The 21,870-nt window shown below is 46.6% G+C and overlaps 1 protein-coding gene across 1 annotated transcript in view; it reads right to left on the bottom strand.

Moving 5' to 3' along the window:
* Positions 1-538: 538 nt before the first annotated feature.
* SLC4A5 (solute carrier family 4 member 5) overlaps positions 539-21,870 on the bottom strand; it is a 115,052-nt gene continuing 93,720 nt past the window's right edge. Inside the window, exons 18-27 of the mRNA XM_060027754.1 lie at positions 21,121-21,234; positions 19,538-19,699; positions 18,551-18,729; positions 17,193-17,265; positions 8,572-8,640; positions 7,918-8,091; positions 5,489-5,638; positions 3,704-3,788; positions 2,570-2,637; positions 539-625 (exon numbers count right to left, since the gene is read on the bottom strand). Of these exons, the coding sequence (XP_059883737.1) occupies positions 2,603-2,637; positions 3,704-3,788; positions 5,489-5,638; positions 7,918-8,091; positions 8,572-8,640; positions 17,193-17,265; positions 18,551-18,729; positions 19,538-19,699; positions 21,121-21,234 (1,041 nt within the window). The 3' untranslated portion in view covers positions 539-625; positions 2,570-2,602. The remainder of the gene's footprint in view (positions 626-2,569; positions 2,638-3,703; positions 3,789-5,488; positions 5,639-7,917; positions 8,092-8,571; positions 8,641-17,192; positions 17,266-18,550; positions 18,730-19,537; positions 19,700-21,120; positions 21,235-21,870) is intronic.

Genomic DNA, 21,870 nt, shown 5'->3' with positions numbered 1-21,870 from the left:
AAAATTGCAAAACAAATTTTCCAACCTTGGTCTATTAAAGTATGAGTATTTTAAGTTGTTTTAAGACCATCTAGATCATTTAAAATCTCAGCTTTTAAAAAAAAATCTTAACTGATATTTGTTTTAAATAAAAATTGAGTAGTGCCCCTTTATCTTAGCTACAGTTTTGAGAGAAAGCATTTTTTCATTTCAAAAGAAATGTTATAATTTCTATGCTGGACTGCATTTTAAAATAAGGTGTAACATTTAGCTTTAGTTATTTTCATAACTACAGAGGGAAGTAGAGGGCTTTGCATATAAGTAGTACTTTTCATCAACAGCTCTCCAGTTTTCTATCAAGCAGAATGACTCCCTCTGTTTGGTAAATAAGGAAACAGGTTTGGAAAAGTGAAGGGTTTTGGCCCAGACCCTCACAGTGAAGACTAAACAAGGCCCTCACTCTGTGCCCCGTCCGTCCTCCTAGAGGGTGGTCTCGCTGTCAGCTTCTCTTCCATATCTTTCCATGTCTGTGAAGTCACAGTCTGGCTCCATCTCTATCTTCACCTGTGGCACCATGAAGACTGGGCTCTGTGAGTAGCTGAAGGCAGGTGAAGCTGGACAGGAGATTTTGAAGTGCAGGGTGATGCTGAATGAGAAAAAGAAGAGGGAAGAATGATTTATCTAGGATTTGGTATTTTTTAATGCTATCCCCCAGAACAGAGTTCTAGTGCAAATAGTTCTGTCTTTGCTTTTGAACTCTTAACACATCATAGGAACTAGCAGTATCCTATCTGCTTGGCCTTCAGCTGTCTCAATGACTGGTCTCACTCTTTTTCGACCTATTTATCACATTGCTGCCAAAGTGAACTTTTTGGATCATGAACCTGACTGTGGTTCCCCACTGTTCAAAGGACAGAATTCAAGCTCCTTAGCCTGGTGAGACAAGAGCCTTCTTTGCTCAAACTTCTGCCTGCTTGCTGTTTGCCCCATCCATCCTGGGTTCTTTGCCCTGTGTCTGTGTGATATTTCAGGCCTTTTCTCCATACCTGCAGCGCCTTCTTTTCTCTCTTTTTTCTTTGACTCTGCACATCTGGAAGACTCCTATTTATTGTTCCCAGATTCTCTGGGTAAGGCAGATTCCTCCTGTAGATGCCTGTCCTTTCCCTTATGTGTGCTCCGTTCTTGGCATGTGGTACACATGCCTGTCTTTCTATATTCCCAGAGGTTAAGCATCGTGCCTGGTAGACCATGGATGCTTAATCTTTGTTAAACCAGCTCATGTTGCTGAGTTTTTTCCTCACTGAAATGGAATCCTGCTATTTAGTTGTCTTTACTTCTAGGTACTCTCACAGATTCAGTAAAACACCAGCATAGTTGGGAGGTGCCGTCACTAGTCACGAAATTGTCTGCATTTCTGGCCTTGTCCCCTGCTTTGTGTACTTTAACAGGTTTTTGGAAGTGTCCTATCCTGGACCAAATTCTCTCTCCATTAACTGAAATTAGAGCATTAAGAGGTTTCATTTTGTGTAGCCTACCTTAAAATGAAAGTAAGATAGACAGTGCTTTTCTCTTAACACATATATTTATAAAGATCTGTGGCATTAAGGGCATAGGAGCCCTGACTGGGGAGGGGGGATGAGAAGGCAGGCAGAGATGTCATTTGGACATGCGACACAGTAGTGCTGCTTAGGGAGGCTTATTACCCTGGTGATAAATCTCTTCTCATCCTGGCAATGTGGTAACAGCTTTGACATATAGCTCAGAAGATCCTGTACATGTTTCCTAAAATCTCTCAGGTGAGTCCCATCTCCGTCTGCAGCCAGCTACCTCTAGTCCTGGGATAGCCCGTGCTTTCACTGTCAGATGTAGCACAGTGATTCTTGTCCAGCTTAGGGCACACTGTAGGAGTGGGACTGCCCCCACCATCTTCCCTAGTAATGACTGAGGCAGACTTTCTTGCCTCTGAATTCCTCTTTTCTATTTTTGATCCCCCCTTGTTTTCAGTCATCAAGTAGCCCCACCTTTTTTGAGGGTGGCTTCTCATTAAGGACAGCAAGGAATCACATGGCTGGCATCGGAGTTCCTGGAACCTGGGCCTTGAATCCTTTCTTGACTGTTTTTTATCTCCACTTGATCATTGATATCTAGTTAGCTTTCCTTGATACCCTTTCTGACCTTTGCATAGTAACCATGCTGCTGTTTTACTCCACAGAGTATTAGAGTGCTTGGTGTTTTGATCTTTAGAGTTCATTCATCCTGGCTTTTAATAATAAATACTTAAATCACGTCTAGTTTCTGTTTTCCTTTTTCAATATTTACTTTCAGTTTTCATTCTGCTTAATATTTTGTAATAATTTCCTTTTCTAAAGTTCAGTACCTTTGTGTGGTGTAATCATATTATGTCAATAAGAGGACAGATTTGTTACTTGACACCCAATAATCAGCTCTGTACCTTTGTGTCCTGTGGTGGACCAGCAAAGGCCTTTTACTGAGACACTGGTTAGCCCGGGAAATCCTAGTCCCTCCGCTTTCAAAGCCATTGCTTAGGCTCTTATCTAACACTCAGAGAGTCTTATCTCATGGCTGTTACCTTCGGTCGAGTTCTGAGTCACTGAAGGAGGAATCAGAGTGAGTAACTCCAACTGGAAGATCTTTGTCCTGGCAGGAAAATCAAAGTGTCAGACGTGGAACAGCTTTGTGAACTATTCTGGAGAATATACCCTCTTTCTACAGTGCTCCCCTCACCCATTTCTTCTCCTTTCTATTCTCTAACCCCGTGGCCAGTACCACACGAGAGGAATACAGGGGCCTCACAGAGATGGGTGGCTTCTGGTTCAATTATTCCTTCACCCAGAGGTGGGTGAGAGGCACGGTGAGGGCCAGGGAAGAATGAAGAAAGGTGATGGAGGTATACAAATGAGAAGGGGGAAGGGCATGAGAAATTCAAAAGGAGGAGGTACTTCTGGAGGAGAATGTAATGGGAAGCCCTTCCTTGAAGGGCCCTTGTGGGGGCTGGCCGGATCCCCAGTATGGGCCTTTGGGGAAAGCGGCAAGCCCTTAGGAGCGCCAGGGTCAGGACCCATGTTGGCATCTTTCAGACTACTCCCAGGATAGACTGTGTTGTCTTGATGACAGGACTATCCACCAATAGGAAGCTGAGGCTGGAAGCGGGTAAAGGCAGCAATAAAATCCCCCGAGATCTTCATAAGCCACATCTGATCCTTCCCAGGCAGGTTCCCTTTTCAACATGTGGAAGGTGCTTGTGAATCAGGCACATACAGAATCACAGCCCAACCACTAGGACCTTGACTAATTTATAATCCCAGTGTGATGCTACTTGTTTTCCTAAAGGGGACAACTCAGCTTGGCTTTGAGCTCTCAATCATTTCAGTAACCACTGGCACACATGAGAGGCTCAGCAGGTCATGCAAGAGGGGGCGAGGTGGTACCACAGGCACCTGAGGGCACTAGGGGTAAGGAGGGAAAGAGGGGGTTTGCCTAAACTAATGAAGATTGATCACCGAAGTCTACATGGTTTGATTTGGGGCTTCCATATGGTTGGAGTTCCAGTTCCTGTAGCCCAGTTCTTTTTGAACTCTGCCTAGCACAGGAGTCCTTTAGTATCTAAGACCAATAGACCTGAGTTAGAGACGAAAGTTCCTTGAGGAAGAGGTGGAGGATTAGTAGTAAGTAGGAAGGGAGAGACACCGTGTGCTTTACTTACTGGCAACGCAGTGGATACCGTTTTTGGGATCTGATTGGACACTTTCCATGGGAATCTTTATAACTGAGGGAGGAGGGAACTGGGGCTGGAGAGAAACAGTGGGAAAAGCTGATAAATACCACCAATACGACAGTGTTGGCTTTCTTGCCAAGATGGAAAATACACGCGTCCACAGTGTGCAAACCACCATCCTCTTCATATCCAGACTAGACAGTGGGTGCTGCAATGACCCTGGGGCCCACTGAGGACACTAGAAAGGACAGAACTCTTGCAGGAATGTTACTCTTCAGAACAGTTTCAACTGTCGTGGTAACCAGTCACTTGGGAGTGAACCTCACACAGTAGCTGAAGACGTGTATAAAATGAATTTATGTAAATTGAATCCCGTTTTTCCATCGAATATATCATATAAACCAGAGATGCTTTTTCCCACCCCTGAAATAGTTCCTGGCCTGTGGTAGCCACTGAAATATTTATTGAATGAATCAGTGAAAGAATAATACTTGTCTTTCAAAGGCACTTAGACTCTCAGTTTCTTTGTTCTCAGAACCTAACTTTGCAAATCATCTAAGTCATCAACAAGGGGGAGTTCCCTGGTGGCCTTGCGGTTAGGATTCTGGGCTTTCACTGCTGTGGCCCGGGTTCAATTCCCTGGTCAGGGAACTGAGATCCTGCAAGCTGTGCGGCACGGCCAAAAAAAATCATCAATGAAAAACATGTGAATGGGGGTTATGGGCCTCTTATGTTCTGGGAAGAGGACAGTAATTGAGGGCCAGGGGAATTTTGGCCTATCACTACCATCAGAAGATGGTTTAATCGTCACCAATCAGTCAGCAAGGGCTTGCCTCTGAGCAGCTTTGATCTGCACAAGGCAAGATTGCTAGGCGAACAGTTCACGGTGGAGGCAGGGATGTGGGTTTGGGTCAAATTGGGAGAATGGGAGCCAGGCATGGTGTTAGGAAGGACATGGGCAGCTTAGTATGTTCAGATTGATCAGATTCAAAGTCGGAATGGTTTTCTTAGTTCCCTCCTAGACATTTAGCCTATACGTCCATCTTGGGTGAGTCACTTCCCTTCTGGGGGACAGTTTCATCATCTGTAATGAACACTTGAACTAGACAGTCTTCTTCACTAACATTTTGTGATTTACTATAAGTTCTGGACTGGCTTCTTGTCTGTTGACTCCCTGAGTGTTTTGGGGTGAGATGGGGAGGAAGCATGGGAGAAGAGAGGGGCAGATGGGACAACTGAGACTGAGTGGTCCCAGGCATCTGGGGAATGTAGTCACCCTCCTTTCAGGAGGCCACGTGCGTCTTCCCCCACCTCTCTGCCCAGGACCCTATGGACAGGCCCAAGCAAGGCTTGTCCCCCGTCCTCCCACTTGCCCAGGAGTCCAGTCTACTAATGAGTCCCTATCAGACCCCTCCCCCTGGGCCTGCTCTGTTCTTTGGAGGTCAGTCCTCATAACCTCCTCCATGATGGAGCCAAGTCTTCTGCCCTGTCCCCTCAGGGACCTACAGTGCTGTTGTAATGGCCCCAAGAGCCTACAGGAATGGGGGAAAATAGGCATGGCCAACTGACTTTTTCCTGGATGAGAGGGCTCTTCACTCTGGCCCACGCTCAGGGTATTCACATGAATAGACGCAATCTCAGCACACCAGACTGACGCGGGGCCCAGGCAGTCGCTCCCGGCTACATGAGAAGCCTCCCCACCCTGGCCATGGCAGAGGTGGAGGGAGGGTCTCTTGATCCCTCCCATCAGCCCAGGCCTCACATCCTCCCCACCTCCTCTTCACTGTGCTCATGGGCCCCTTTCCTTTTCTTCTTATCTGCCTCCTTTTTCTCCTTCTCTGGAAGGATGTTGTCAATCCAGGCCAGATCATGCTGGGAGAAGATGAGGTCCAGAAGCCTTCGAACGATGATGAGGCCCAGGATCTGTGGTGAGAGTTCAGAGAAAACCATGGGCTCAAGACCCCGAACTTGGGCACAATTCATTTTCTCCCTCAGTCAGCTATGTTCAGGGACTTTTTCTGGTATCTTTGGAACATTCTCAAAGCTCCCCCAAACCATTGTTCACCTCCCACCCATCTTGGTTCCTCTCATCCAGCCTCTCCTCAGTTGAGTGGCGATGCCTACCAGTGACCCAGATGCACAGAGCCTGTGACAGCTGTGGGGGGGGAGCCAGATGGGGCCCGTGGGTGGAGAACTACAGTTATTCTTTAAATTAGTGGTTCTCAGACTTGAGCTTAGATCAAATCACCTGGCAGGCTGTTAATACCCACACTGCTAGGTGCTGGGTGAGTTTCTGACTCAGAAAGTCTGGGGTGGGGCCTGAGATTTGCATCTCTAACAAGATTGCCTGGAGATGTTGATGCCGCTGATTCAGGGATTACACTTTGAGACCAACTGTCCCCGTGCCCCCATTTCTGAGAGCTGCCAATCTCTCTGCTAACAAACTGAATAAAGTATACTGGCATATCTAGAATTTTTAAAGGAAAGTCTAGAAAGTTTGGTTCTGTTCAGGATAAACAAAGGCAAAACACGTGCTCTTTGGAGAAGATTAAACACTGACTTTTAATAGATGCAATGGGTCCAAGTAGCTAGTTATGAATATTGTCCTTTCACCACCAAGAACTAGCCATTAGATGAGGTCAGGGAGAAAAACATCCAGCGGGATTTAACACTGGGTCCTCACTGACCCTGTGTCTTGGAAGCAAGCAGAGCTCGGGAGTTGTTCAGACCTGGTTTTTAAAATTCCTGGCTCTGAAAACAGAGCATGGTTGCTAGGGGCAGAGGTAGGAAGAAGGGCTGTCTACATAGGGACAACACAGAATTTTAGAGGTGATGGAACTGTTCTGTATCATGACTGTGGTGGCGGAATCGCTACTCTGTGTTTTTTCAGAACTCATAGAACAGCAGAGTCCATTTTACTGCATGTAAATTAAAAAATATCAATATGGGGGAAGGTGTGAATCTTGGCTCTGCTCCTTCCTGGTTGTGTGGCTTGAGTCACTCACACATGCTCTCTGAGCCTCAGTTTTCCAGTCTGTAAAATGGTAGTTCTTTAGGGAAGGTGTGGACTAAATGAAATAGCACTCAGTCCATGCCAATTGTGACGATCCTTTCCCCTCCTCACCTCTGAAACCCATGAGGGCCCTGTTGGGGAGGATCCATTTCACTTTCCCTGGAGTGGTGGTTTTCAACCTTGGCTGGACATTTATGCTTACCTGTAGACTTACTATAAATACCAATGCCTGGGTTTCTCTAAGAGATTCTGAGTTCATTGATTTGCGCTGAGGCCTGGGTGCATGTGCTTTTAAAAAGCTCCCAAGTGACTCTTATGAGCGCAGGGTCAAGAATCACTGACTCAGAATCCTGCCAGGATATTTCAGATCCTACTTTGTGTCCTCACTTTGGTCCCGAATCCAGCCCTGCAGGCTTTAGGGCCCACCTAGGGCTTCCCCCCAAGCATTAGCCCACAGTCCCCCCTCCCATTCCCCATGCCCCAGCAGGGGCAGAGGCCACTGCCCTCCATGGGCGATCTAGATGCCAGATGCAACATGTTGTTGGCTTTTCTTCTTTTCACTTTTAATTTTGGAATAATTTCAAACTTACACACAATTTCAAGAATAGTCAAAGAATGCTCACATACTTGCCCCAGCTTCTCCAAACAATGACATGTTAATGACGTTGGACTCTGAAGTTCTAAATCTCTATTTCTAGCTCTCCCCATCCCATCCCCCCATTTATCTTTTCAAATTCAGTTATATTGAAGGGTGAAGAATTATATTTAGTGTAGATCTACTTCCGCACTTGGTTTGAATTTTGGCAGTGGGGAACTCAGTCTCCTTGTTGAATTTGCCCAGCTTCTCCATCGCACTCCAGAGTTGGGAAAGTTGGTTGGCTTTTGCATTCTCACTGAGCCGCCCTGACCTGAGCTGGGTGGAGGCGGGCGTGTGGGCTGTCACTACAGCATCCACCTACCACATACGACTTCCCTCCCCGTCTCTCCTCTGCATTCCACCACACCCCCGCCCCCCAGCTCTACTTGGCCTGGAGTCACAACCTGAATCTCGAATCTCGATCTGTGCCTGCCTTTGTGACCCTGAGAGAATCAGGCCACTGTGGAGGAGAAGGCTAGGGTGGGTCTCCCCCTGGACACCTTCCCCATCTGAACCTGCTGAACACGAGGGGGAAGACTGCGCTCATCTTACCATGACTGGGAAGATGATGGCGGCCACCGTAGACTTGAGGATCCAGAGCACAGCCAAGCACAGTATCTGCACCAGGGTGAAGAGGTGGATCCGGCGCAGGGGCACGTGCCGCAGGAAGGCATGGTCCGGCTGGTGCTTGGCCGGCATCAGGAAGAGTTTGCAGCGATCCCAGAACTGGTGAGGACAGGGGAAGACTCAGCCAGGCCGTGGGGACCCTGGTGGCCCCTCTGGGGGCTTGGGTCTGGTGAAATGGGTGCTGCAGTGGGGTCCCATAGAGGGGAGCCCCTGGTCAGGCCTTAAGGATGCAAAAGAAGGGGCCTGGAGGTCTCGGAGGATGTATAATGAGATCTTATGGTGGGGGAGAGCTGAGCCCTTGGTGAGGGCTACAGCCCTGGCGCTGGCCCCAGTAAACATTGCCCACATTCAAGGAAAATGCAACTTAACAGCAACACAAGCTATCCAAGACATCTGGTGTATTGTGGTAAATAAAGAACAAAACAAAACAAAATGTTTTCTTCTGTGCAAATTGCCTTAGAGAAGAGAGAGGTGTAGTGAAATCCTCGTAGGAGTCAGCTCGATCTGGGTTTTGAATTCTGAGCCTCAGTTTCCTCATCTGTAAAATGAGGCTTAGAGGACCTAAGGGGAGAGCCTTACCTGGATGCCATTCAGGGAGGCCACACCCATGTAGAGGAAGACTCCATACAGCACTGGCAAAGGGATGTACTGAAATGAGAGAGGGAAGCAGAGCTCTGGACTGGGCCTCTGCCCAAGGCAGGCTATTGGCCACCCTGTTCAGGGTGACTGTCTGTGAGCCACAGAAGCAGCCTGGTCAGCCTCGGCTTTCTCCAAGGGGCGAAAGAGCTTGGATGTTTGGAGGAATGAAGTGTCTGCTAGCAGATCTGGAGCCAGAGTGTCACTGGGGAAGGAGATGGTCTCCGAGGCTCTCCTGCCCTCTTCTCTAGCCCAGTGGACAGTTGCTCTCCCAGCCTGGTCCCCCCTGCCCCCCTTTAGGCCTTGCAGAAGCCACGTGGTCTGGCTGAAGATAGACCTTCTGGAACATGGCAATTCTCCACAGACTGCTCATTCCTGCCAGCCCCTTCCCACCTCCAGTGCCAGCTAAGGGCCCCCCCGCCAAACTGCATTGCTCAGCTTGCAGGGGCCTGGGGACCTTTGATGAGCTGACCTACTAATGAGTGGGGAGCACCTGCTGATGAACAAAGCTCGCGCATCATATACGATCAGGTAAAAAAGAATCAACAGAAGTGTATGAAGTAACCCCTACTGGCTGACAACCAACTGCTGATGGGTTGGTGGGTATCTCTCCTTCCCATCATGCTCACAGGTAGTTTGCTGGCTTTTTCACAAGTGGATCATGTCACCCATACTGTTCTACAATCATCACTGGGACTCTTTAGAAGACTTCTGAGGGATATCTCTCCAAGCTGAGTCTTTGCTTCTTTCATCCTTCCCTTTACCTGCACCCGTGGCTCACCGCTGCGAGCAAGGCTACTCTGCTCGCTCCCAGGGCAGCTGTGCTGAACACTTGTGAGAACACAAAGTACTGTGTCCAACTTTTAGAAGCCATTTAAGAATGTTGGCAAATCCAAACAAATCAATAACCTCTCGTTTAAAATTAGGCTGTGTTCATTTTTTAAACACAAAGCATGATTTGGACCCATATGCTATAAACCTTAAACTACAACACTTGAATTTAAAAAAAGGAAATCTGGGCCCATTGCATCACTCCATTTGTACATGGCTTATGAAGTTTTTGCCTAATTATGAAATAAGGTAAAAATTTCAACCCATCAACAGACTATTGTTTTAATAAGATATATATGTGTATACAAAATGGAATATTATTCTATTACACAGCCATAAAAAATGAAATATTGCCATTTGCAGCAACATGGATGGACCTAGAGAATATCATACTAAGTCAGACAGAGAAAGACAAATATTTTATGATATCACATATGTGGAATCTAAAAAATCATACAAATGAACCTTTATACAAAATAGAAACAGGGACTTCCCTGGTGGTACAGTGGTTAAGACTCCACGCTCCCAATGCAGGGGGCCCGGGTTTGATCCCTGGTCAGGGAACTAGATCCCACATGCATGCTGCAACTAAGAGTTCACAAGCCACAACTAAGGAGCTGGCGAGCCGCAACTAAGGAGCCTGTGAGCCACAACTAAAGAGCACACCTGGGACTTCCCTGGTGGCGTAGTGGTTAAGAATCCGCCTGTCAATACAGGAGACATGTTTGAGCCCTGGGCCTGGAAGATCCCACATGCCACGGAGCAACTAAGCCCATATGCCACAACTACTGAGCCTGTGCTCTAGAGCTCGCGAGCCACAACTACTGAAGCCCACAAGCTTAGAGCCCAGGCTCCGCAACAAGAGAAGCCACCACAATGAGAAGCCCATGCACTGCAACAAAGAGTAGCCCTCGCTCGCCACAACAACTAGAGAAAGCCCACGCACAGCAATGAAGAGCCAACGCAACCATAAATAAATAAATAAATTTATTTTTTAAAATTCATATTATAAAAATAAAGAGCATGCCTGCTGCGACTAAGACCAGGTGCAACCAAATAAATAAGTAAATAAATAAATCTACATCTAAAAAAGCAAAACAAAACAGAAACAGACTCACAAAGAAAAGAAACTTATGGTTACCAAAGGAGAGGGAGGGGGAGGAATAAGTTAGGAATATGGGATTAACAGATACACACTATTATATATACAATAAACAACAAGGATTTACAGTATAACACAGGAACAATATTCGATATCTTGTAATAACCTATAATGGGAAAATAATCTGAAAAAAATATCTGTACTAATCAGCCTCGAAGGGTGGGAGCAATTAACAGAGAAATAAAATCTTAAAAGACTAAGCTATAGGGGCTTCCCTGGTGGCGCAGTAGTTAAGAATCCGCCTGCCAATGCAAGGGACACGGGTTTGAGCCCTGGTCCGGGAAGATCCCACATGCTGCAGAGCAGCTGAGCCCCTGCACCACAACTACTGAGCCTGCGCTCTAGAGCCCACGAGCCACAACTACTGAAGCCTGCTCACTGCAACAGAGTAGCCCCTGCTTGCCACAACTAGAGAAATCCCACACTCAGCAACAAAGACCTGACGCAGCCAAAAATAAATAAATTAATTAATTAATTTTAAAAAAAGACCAAGCTATAATCTGTAACAACACAAATTTAAGATGGCTTAAAACTTCCCTTTCACCCTAATGAGTGTGAAAACCACATCAAACTGAGTTGTTTTAGTTTATAGTTACCAATGACTGATTATCAAGTCACCTCATTATCAAGACTAGGAAATTGTCTCCAGTCTTGTCATTTGCAGGCTGAAGCAGCTTTCTCAGAAAATCCCAATGGCCCATGACATCACAAGTGATAGTGCTGTGATCTAGAATTCTAGATTAATCGGTGCAAATCTTTCTTGGATCTCCAGGGAAAGGCCCTTTTCAAATATTAGTGACACAGTCAAGTGGCAAGATGCCTCTGGTGTCAGCTTTATACCACCTGCTAAAGGAATGAACAAGGATCACAGCCCTACAAACATAAGGACATCACAGCCTTCCCATATAATTTGAGGCTGAGATCATGAGAACAACATGGGGACCAGAGGGGGCACTTCCACATGGTCAGGAGTTCCTCTGAGGCAGAATACAGTAATCCACAGTCTTAATGAGCTGTGGTGAGTTGCAGGCAAAGAAGGAAACAAAACAAACAAAAAACCTTTGGGGCTTGGGATGAACTGAGAATCTGCAGAACTGAGTGTGTAAGCCATTTATGCTGCCCATCAGATACATGGTCACTTCATCCCTCAGTGCCCTCGTTTGACAAGATAACCAAATATTTGCAAATTGGTGCTGGAAGGACAGAAGATTATTGTTAGGGGAAACACTGACCGAAGCCGCCCGCCCTGGCCAGGCAAGATAGTAGCCACTCGCATGAGTCATCTTACAACAGGAGGTCCTGGTAAGGAACGAGGAACTAATAAGCTACCACCAACGGGAAGAATTCGGGAAAGTTCAAAGAAGAGAGGAGACACCAATCCATATGTCCTACCAACCTCCCAGAATCCTCGCTGGAATCATCTTGGCTGAGCGATGCGCACGCCACCAAGAAGTTCCCTGAGTCAGAATGATTGGCCAGAGACAACCCGGAAACTAACCCAATCACCATAAAACCTGAGACTTTGTGTGGCAGAGCAGTTCTCCTGGGTACCCTTACCCTGCTGCTCTCTGCCCGGGCGCCCCTTCCCCATAAAGTCTCTTGTTTTGTCAGCATGTGTATCTCCTCAGACAATTCATTTCTGCGTGTTAGACAAGAGCCCACTCTTGGGCCCTGGAAGGGGTCCCCCTTCCTGCAACGTTATCACTGATCCTCTAATAAACATCACCATATCTAATATCAGTCTAACCATCCATTGATACGGAGAGAGGGGTGGGGGTGATTTTGTTCCTTGCTGCTCAAAGTGTGATCTTTGGACCAGCATAATTTGGTACCATTGGAGAATTTGTTAAAAATGTAGAATTTGGGGGACTTCCCTGGCGGTCCAATGGTTAAGACTCCATGCTCCCAATACAGAGGGCCCAGGTTTGATCCCTGGTCAGGGAACTAGATCCTGCGTGCTTCAACTAAAGATCCCGAGTGCTGCAACTAAGACCTGGCACAGCCAAATAAATAAATAAATTTTTTTTTAAATGCAGAATTTGGCACACCCCCCAAGACCTACTGAGTCAGTATCTTCATTTAACAAGATTCCCAGGTGATTTTTAATACACATTAAAATTTTTTTAAACATTTTTTTTGGAGTATAATTGCTTTACAATGGTGTGTTAGTTTCTGCTTTATGACAAACTGAATCAGTTATACATATACATATATCCCCATATCTCCTCCCTCTTTTGTCTCCCTCCCACCCTCCCTATCCCACCCTTCTAGCTGGTCACAAAGCACCTAGCTGATCTCCCAGTGCTATGCGACTGCTTCCCACTAGCTATCTATTTTACGCTCTCTCACTGTGTCCCAGCTTACCCTTCCCCCTCCCCGTGTTCTCAGGTCCATTCTCTAGTAGGTCTGCGTCCTTATTCCCGTATTGCCTCTGGGTTCTTCATGACCATTTTTTTTTTTAAGAGTCCATATATATGTGTTAGCATACAGTATTTGTTTTTCTCTTTCTGACTTACTTCACTTTGTATGACAGACTCTAGGTCCATCCACCTCACTACAAATAATTCAATTTCGTTTCTTTTTATGGCTGAGTAATATTCCATTGTATATATGTGCCACATCTTCTCTATCAAATCATCTGTTGATGGACACTTAGGTTGCTTCCATGTCCTGGCTATTGTAAATAGAGCTGCAATGAACACTGTGGTACATGACTCTTTTTGAATTATGGTTTTCTCAGGGTATATGCCCAGTAGTGGGATTGCTGGGTCGTATGGTAGTACTATTTGTAGTTTCTAAGGAAACTCCATACTGCTCTCCATAGTGGCTGTATCAATTTACATTCCCACCAACAGTGCAAGAGGGTTCCCTTTTCTCCACACCCTCTCCAGCATTTATTGTTTGTAGATTTTCTGATGATGGCCATTCTGACTGGTGTGAGGCGATACCTCATTGTAGTTTTGATTTGCATTTCTCTAATGATTAATGATATTGAGCATTCTTTCATGAGTTTGTTGGCAATCTGTGTATCTTCTTTGGAGAAATGTCTATTTAGGTCTTCTGCCCATTTTTGGATTGGGTTGTTTGTTTCTTTGATATTGAGCTGCATGAGCTGCTTGTAAATTTTGGAGATTAATTCTTTGTCAGTTGCTTCATTTGCAAATATTTTCTCCCTTTCTGAGGGTTGTCTTTTTGTCTTTATGTCTTTTATCTTGTTCCTTTGCTGTGCAAAAGCTTTGAAGTTTCATTAGGTCCCATTTGTTTATTTTTGTTTTTATTTCCATTTCTTTAGGAGGTGGGTCAAAAAGGATCTTGCTGTGATTTATGTCATAGAGTATTCTGCCTATGTTTTCCTCTAAGAGTTCTATAGTGTCTGGCCTTACATTTAGGTCTTTAAGCCACTTTGAGTTTATCTTTGTGAATGGTGTTAGGGAGTGTTCTAATTTCATTCTTTTACATGTAGCTATCCAGTTTTCCCAGCACTACTTATTGAAGAGGCTGTCTTTTCTCCATTGTATATTCTTGCCTTCTTTATCAAAAATAAGGTGACCATATGTGCATGGGTTTTTCTCTGGGCTTTCTCTCCTCTTCCATTGATCTATATTTCTGTTTTTGTGCTGGTACCATACTGTCTTGATTACTGTAGCTTTGTAGTAGAGTCTGAAGTCAGGGAGCCTGATTCCTCCAGCTCTGTTTTTCTTTCTCAAGATTGCTTTGGCTATTTGGCGTCTTTTGTGTTTCCATACAAATTGTGAAATTTTTTGTTCTAGTTCTGAATACATATTAAAATTTGAGAAGCCCTGGAACAGAACTCGACTGGAGGAACTGGTACAAAAATAGGTGAAGTTAATAAGTGATATAGAAAAATTAATAAAATAAAATTAATAATTAATTAATAAAAATTAATAAAATAAGTGATATAGAAAAATTAATTAAAATTAAAAATTAATAAAATAAAATTAATTTAAAAATTAATTAAAATAAAAATAAAAATTAATAAAAATATTAAAAATAAAAGTTGGATCCTAGTAACTAGGATCCAACTTGCACCCCCTAAATTTGTAGCATCAGAGGGACCTCTCTTCTGTTGGCTACATAAATAAGAATGAAAAATTTCAACTAAAGTATGGTCTTGGGTAGACAGCTCTCTAATGTAAGTTCTCTATGTGTCTAGTACTTGGCTATGCCTAATTTGACAGAACGAGGCAAACTTACAGTTGCAAAAAGTTAAACAAGTTTTATGGAACATTTTCTTGATTGGTAATAAATTCTGGGATTAAATCTAAGAATACAGATCTGGATTAAGTTGTATTTTTCTTTAACTGGCTATACCAAACATCTCTCCTTTACCTAAAATCAATCTAATATTTAGTACTGGTGTCAGCTAGTGATAATGCTTTAATCACCTAACAATTTTGAAAGCCTTGATATACACCTTGACACAATCTAATCAGAAATCTTAAATCTTATATTCAATAAAAATCTAGATGTCTTCCATGCTATAAAACTTATCAAATAGATTAATGGTTAAATAAAATGATTATATATATTTTTCCTCTCACTGTAAAAGAACATGAGCAGGCAAATTTTTCATATCCTTTTGTGATTGAATGCGAAGACAATATCAGAGCATTTGGAGCTATAATAAACCCCATAAAAACTTTTTCATTACAGCCAAAGCAATAATGAATATTTCCCCATATCTGGCATCTTATCCTAGTTATAGAGCCCATTTAGGGTTTTTTTGGCTGTGCTGGGAGACTTACAGGATCTTAGTTCCCTGACCAGGGATCGAACCCGGGCCACTGCAGTGAAAGTGCCAAGTCCTAACTAACCACTGGACTGCCAGGGAATTCCCCCATTTAAAAAATAATTTTATTTATTTATTTTTGGCTGCTTTGGGTCTTCGTTGCTGCAGGCGGGCTTTCTCTAGTTGCGGTGAGTGGGGGCTACTCCTCATTGCAGTGCTTGGGCTTCTCATTGGTGCGGCTTCTCTTGCTGTGGAGCACGGGCTCTAGGTGTGCGGGCTTCAGTAGTTGTGGCACACGGGCTTAGTTGCTCCGCGGCATGTGGGATCTTCCCAGACCAGGGCTCGAACCCGTGTCCCCTGCATTGGCAGGCGGATTCTTAACCACTGCACCACCAGGGAAGCCCCCGCCATTTGTTTTTATAAGATGCATAAATTAATACGGAAATACAGTCTACAGCTTGGAAGTTACAACATTTGTGCCGAAAACTGCAGCAGGGGACTTCCCTGGTGGCGCAGTGGTTAAGACTCCGCGTCATGATCTGTCAGTGGCCCTTTCCCTTAATGCCTTCAGAAGGCTTTCCTTTCTTGAATTAAGCTAAATTGTAGTCACCCAATCTTTTGCAGCTAGTTTCCCCTTTGAATATCTTTTTACAAGCTCATTCGCGGTAAGTTTGTAAAACAATGAAGACTAAAGAACCATGATGTTAATTCATTTGTTTACAATGGAAAATATTTCTGGCTTGAGAACTGGTGCTGGGCACAACCAAACAGGTTTGAGGTTGGGTATTTTTTTAACGGATGTTTCCATTTGGCAGGAAACAGATTGCATACAGGGGGTGGGGGGCAGGCATTTTGTTTATTTAATAAGAGTATTTTAAATGGCCAGGGAATGTCTACTTTTGTGGAGAGGCTGCCAAAGAGCCATTGCACCTTAACCGACCCCCACCCCCCCCCACCCCCGGCCCAGGCAAATTCATATGTTAAAGTCTTAACCTCTAGTACCTCAGAATGTGATTGAATTTGGAGATAGGTCCTTTAAAGAGGTAATTAAGGTAAAATTAAGTCACATGGATGAAGCCTAATTCAATACAACTGGTCCTTATAAGAAGAGACACAGGACACATTACATAGGACACAGACGTGCACACATGAGGAAAGACCATGATCTACTTCTAGAACATAAATGTCTAGTTTAAGCCACCCAGTTTGTGGCCTTTTGTTGTGGCACCCAGAGCAGACTAATACAACAGGTGAAAGGCTGGAATGGAAAGCCTTTCTGGGGGACCCATGCTCCAAATGCACACCCCATTGCTATCATCTCTTCCAGCTGATCTGGAAGGACATGAGCAAGAGGGGCTTCGAACAGTGTGGGAAAAAGTCACCTATGCGCCCAAGACATGCAACAGAGGAGCAGAAAACAGGCCCCAAGAACAAGGACAGAAGCCTCCCTCTCCCCTGCAAGTTTTAAACTTCAGAAACTAGGTGAGCAAGGAGGCCATAAACCACAACGTGGAAACACAACCAGCTTGAGAAGCTACTGATTTAAGCAAGGATGGAAACTGGCAGAAATGTCTGTGGGAAGTGTCCTTCAGAAAGGTGAGGGTGGACCCTGGGAGGGGTGGGAAAGAGCAGTGAGGATGGCCTGCTGCTGATAATAAAGGATGCAACATTACAGAAAACAGTAATAATGATGAAACATGTCTGGCCTAATAGGATCCTGCCTTTTTAGGGGCCTTGTGGGGAGGCCGCTCCCCCCTCTGAGGCATCGGATCAGTGCCTTCTCGGGCGGACAGGGCCCTAGCAGAGGGTGCAGAGCCTCACCTGCAGGATGGGAGCCAGGAAGACAGAGATCCCTGTCAGGATGAAGACAATGGTGCCGGTCACTCTCTGTTCCCTGGCAGAAAAGAACACATGGTCAGGGTGGATTGGGAGATGCTCCATGACCATTCCAGCCCTCTGTGGGCACTTGAAGGTTGTGTCCAAGGCTCTGGCCTCTGCCTTGCTGCCCCATTCCAGAGAGTAAACCAGTGACGTGAGGACCAGCTGCCTGGCACATGGGAAGAGAGGGAATCCAACTGAGGTGAGGGCATTTGTAGGGGCGTTCAGGAGGTTATCCAGTGCAGTGGCTAACAGGGGGTGCTTGAGCCAGACCAGCTTGGGTTGAATCCTGGCTCTGCCACTTACTAGCTGTGTGGCATCAGGCAAGGCCCTAAATGTCTTCAGCATTAGTAGAACATGACTAATGGCATGCACTTCAGGGGTTGTTGTGAGGATGAAGTGGGATATGAAGTGCTCATTATCCCTGCCTTTTGATTATAATAAGATCCCACGCTTGTGAAGCACGACAGATGAGGATTTAAGGGAATGGGGTCTGGCTGCTGGCAGAGCAGGTATCAGGGGCTGGAGGGGCAGGTATGTTTTCTGGAGTGCTCAGACCCAGGCACAAGTCCAGGGGAAGCTTGGGGCTCTGGGGCAGATTGCTCAGGCCCAGCCATCTGGGGCTCAGGGGTTGGGGAGGGGACCTTGCCCTGACCATAGGAACCTTGCTCAGGGCTGGCCGGGCAGCCCAGGAAGTCCGAGGTAGTGAGGAGAAGCTCTTAGGACAGCCATGTATGAGAATGCCAGGGTCTGATGTGGGCTCACCCCAGAGGTCCGAAGGGGTGGAAGATGCGCTTCCCTGCCTGAAACATTCGCATGAGAGGAGGGGCGAGTGAAGGAACGGAAGTGACAGGCCATGGGCCACAGCCCAGGGGGTGGGAGTGGTCCTGGAAAGGCTTTCTGGAGGAATGGAGATTGAGCAGGACCCGAACCCTGCTTTGGGTTATTTGGGGGACGGCATGGCTAGGGAGTCTTGAAGAGGAGACAAAGAGTCAGGTCAGAAGGGGCTCTGTGGGAACTCTTGAGCAGCCTGTACAGGTGAGAGGTGAGAGCATGTATAGGGGCTGGGGTGTACTGACTGGAATCTATTAAGAAGAAAGCACCGCTTAAAACTGACTCTTCGTCTCCCTCTTCCCTCCCTTCAGGTATATCACTCCTATCCCTGTGGTTCCTGGGTTGTTAGAGAAGGGGCCCTATTCACCCAAATACCTTGATGGTAAGAAAAACCTGCTTTCTCTCCCCACTACCCCCAATCTGACCCCTCCTGCCCAGGTGGTCCTCGGGCCCTGACCACCACCTACCTGACCCCCAGGAACTGCGGCTGCTCCCCGGGGGCGCTGGTCTCCGTCTCCATCTTGAGGCTGTCGATGTGGGCGATGGAGATGACCGTGGCAGCCACGTACCAGGGGAGCCCCATGAAGGAGCAGAGAGCCATGAGGATGCCCACCCAGAACAGGTCCAGATGGTAGCCAGCAGCCTTCTGCAGGGGCAGTGGGAGGGAGGAAGCTGTCTAGGGAGCCAGTTCCCAACCACCTGTTGGGGTGGGGTGGGGGAGACAGAGCTCTCCCAAGGCAGCCATTGTGTGGAACATGTGTTGAGGGCTCCCCGTGGGCTTCTACACGGCACCCTGAGAGGACTGCCACCCTGAGGTGACCAGGCCTCACCAACCCCAGGGTTTGGTGAACCAGGGAACGGACGCAGGTAAGGGAGGAGAGGGGTGTTCAGGCTTGGAGAGGCCCTGGGTTTGGGTCCTTGGGAAGAAGTTCTCCTACCCAGCAGCCCAGTATCTCTATAGTTCCCTAATGAGGGATCCCAAGTGGGGCCGGCCTAGACCAAGCCGACAGTGACCCAGGCTGGGATGGGGGAGAGACTAGTCTGCGTCTCCTCAGACTCAGAGGCAGGGAGGACGGTTGGCGGGGCCAGGAAGGCATGGATGCCCCTCTGCCTTATGGTTCCGGGTCAAAATCCCCTTGTTAGGATCTGTTCAGACTCCCAAGTTCACTGTCAGGAGACAGAGCGGGAGGGTCACTTTGGGAGAAGCAAGGAGCCGTGCCCAGTGGCCCATCCTGGGCTTGGTCCTGGTCCCTGGAGCCTCTCCGCTGGCCCTTCTGGCCTTACCCACATCTGGAGGTCACATTCTCCCCACCCCCGGAACTCCAGTCTTCTGCCCTCATATTTTGCTTCACAAATGGCCCAACATTTTGAAAGAAGCACCTCCTCCCTCCTTCATTCCTTCTGACTCTGTGGGAAGAAAGAGATTGTGCCCCTCCTCCTAGCACCAGCCTTACCCTCAGCTTGTTCTCCTTCCGGTTGACTATGACGGCCGTGATCTGCTGGTCCATGAAGATCAGGATGGTCACCAGCAGGGCGGGCAGGATGCTTACCAGGTACACCCACCATGGGTTCTTCCCAAAGGGGGCCACGAACCAGCCTCGATCAGGCCGCGTGGGCTGAGCAGAGCAAAGGAGAAGGCCCTTTTCTCTCTCCCTTGTCCCGGTGCACTTGTTGTCTAGCCCGCTCTCCCAGACTTCCCGCTATTCCCACACCTGGGGTACTTTTCAAGTGCAATCTTATCCCTTAAAGACATTAGGCACCTGCAACTTTAGAGAGACCCCGGAGGCACAGACCTGGGAAGGGCAGTGGTGTCTACAGAACAAAGGAGATGATTTGCTGCAGCTGCCATGGGCTTGTCTGGGAAACAGGGAGGTGCAGAGTCAGGGGGCATTGGTAGAGAGCTCGTGGTCACTAATTGCAAAAGATGTTAACAAGAAATGGCAATGAGGCCCAACAGCAAGAAAAAAGAAAATGATGGGCCCAGTGCCTGATGCTTTCTGCCTCTTCTCTGAGTCATCTGTCTGGGGGAGGTTATAGAATTGTCTGTAAAACACCGAACATTAATTTAGACTTGCATATTAAGAGTAAAGGATTATCTGTGCAGGAGCTGGGCTGAAGTCTACCTTTTGTTTACTTCAGAGAAAGCAGTACTTTACATTTCAAGGCCAACATGAGTTTTATGAGATGTTTAAGCTGAAATAATATTGCGAAGGTCAAGCCCTCAAAGGCAGGGAGGGTCAGTTCTAGAACCTGTACCTCCCAGTCCAGTTTAGACGGGTCGAGCTCCTTGTGAGGGAGCAGGGCTCACGCGGAGCTACAAGCAAATAGCACCAACTCTAGACTAATGGGAAATTCTGAAGCAGTGGTTCCCAAACTTAAGCAGGCCCCAGAATCTCCTGGAGGGCTTGTTAAATTCAAAGCCCTGAACCCCACCCCCAGACTTTCTGATTCCATGGGTTTCGAGTAAAGCTGATAATTTGCATTTCTAACAAGTTCCCAGATGAGGGCGAGATGCTGGTCTGGGGACCACACTTTGAGGATCACTGTTTTGTTTTTTTTTTTTGTTTGTTTTTGGCCTCGCCGCATGGCTTGCGGGATCTCAGTTCCCCAACCAGGGAATGAACCATGGCAGTGAACGCCCAGAATCCTAACCGCTAGGCCACCAGGGAACTCCCGAGGATCACTGTTTTAAAGGATCATTTTCAGAAGATGGCCCAACTTGTAGACTGCCATGAGCGAGGGAATTGTAAACCTGTAAGTGGAAATCAAGGGGCTTCAGCTGGGCTGGAGAGTAGATTCCAGCACCTTCCCCATCCTGTGGCTACACAGCAGGAGTTCATCGTGGATATATGTGGTTTGAGGAAACCACTCTCTCAAAGGACCGCCCCTAGCAGGCCGTGTGGGAAGGGTGGAGCATACAGAGAACCCATGTGGTTACGTGGCTGAGCACATAAAAATTTGATCAGCATAGAGGGGAAAGGATCTGCAACTGGTGGGCAGGAGGAGAGAATGCACAGAGCAGGGGTCCTGGGCAAACCTTGATGACGCTGGGCACGAGCAGCTTGGGGGTTGCCAGGCCAAAACAGGCATCAATTCCACAGAACAGCAGGATGGAGAAAATGATGGAAAAGTCAGCTACTAGGGCCCGAACCTGCAGAAAAGAGATGAGCAAGTCAGAGAAGCTCCTGCCCACTCCAGGCAGACCCCATCCTCCAGTAGTGAAGAGGAGAGCTGCTGAGAGCTTGAGCTCCAGAGTCAGAAGACCCATCTTCAGCTATCTCAGAGAGTGCCAGTCACTCTCTAAGTTGGATGAACCTGGTGACACTCCCACCCATCACTTTTCATTTCCAATACTTGGTTTTCCAAGTCCTTTGTGTTTTTACCAAACTGATGGCTCTGAAATGGTACGATCTCATTCTTCTCTGCAACACTAAATTCCAGGTAGCAACATGGCACTTTGTAAGTATTAATTTGAGGGGAAAAAAAAGGTGGTGATAAAAGAATATGACACTAACATGAATTTTATTTCATCCTTCAGGCAATAGATATTCTCAGATGCAGTCACTGCTCTGGAATTTTTATATAAAAGGCAACTTAGGGATATGATCTGGTTGGAAGTTGGAAGGAAGGGAGGGAATTTGTCTTGAGGATGCATTCGTGTTGCAAGTACACTATTTTTTGCTCAGTTTGTATTTTGTAAATCTTCCCCAAAAGTCTTTTATTTAGTCTTTACAAAATATTGGCAAAAATTCAATTATTCATATCAAAGATATGTTTCATCATCATC

Source organism: Delphinus delphis, chromosome 12 (assembly GCF_949987515.2).
Source record: "Delphinus delphis chromosome 12, mDelDel1.2, whole genome shotgun sequence".
In the NCBI taxonomy this organism is placed as follows: Eukaryota; Metazoa; Chordata; class Mammalia; order Artiodactyla; family Delphinidae; genus Delphinus; species Delphinus delphis.
The sequence above is the reverse complement of the archived record's forward strand: the minus strand, read 5'-3'. Positions and strand labels throughout refer to the sequence as shown.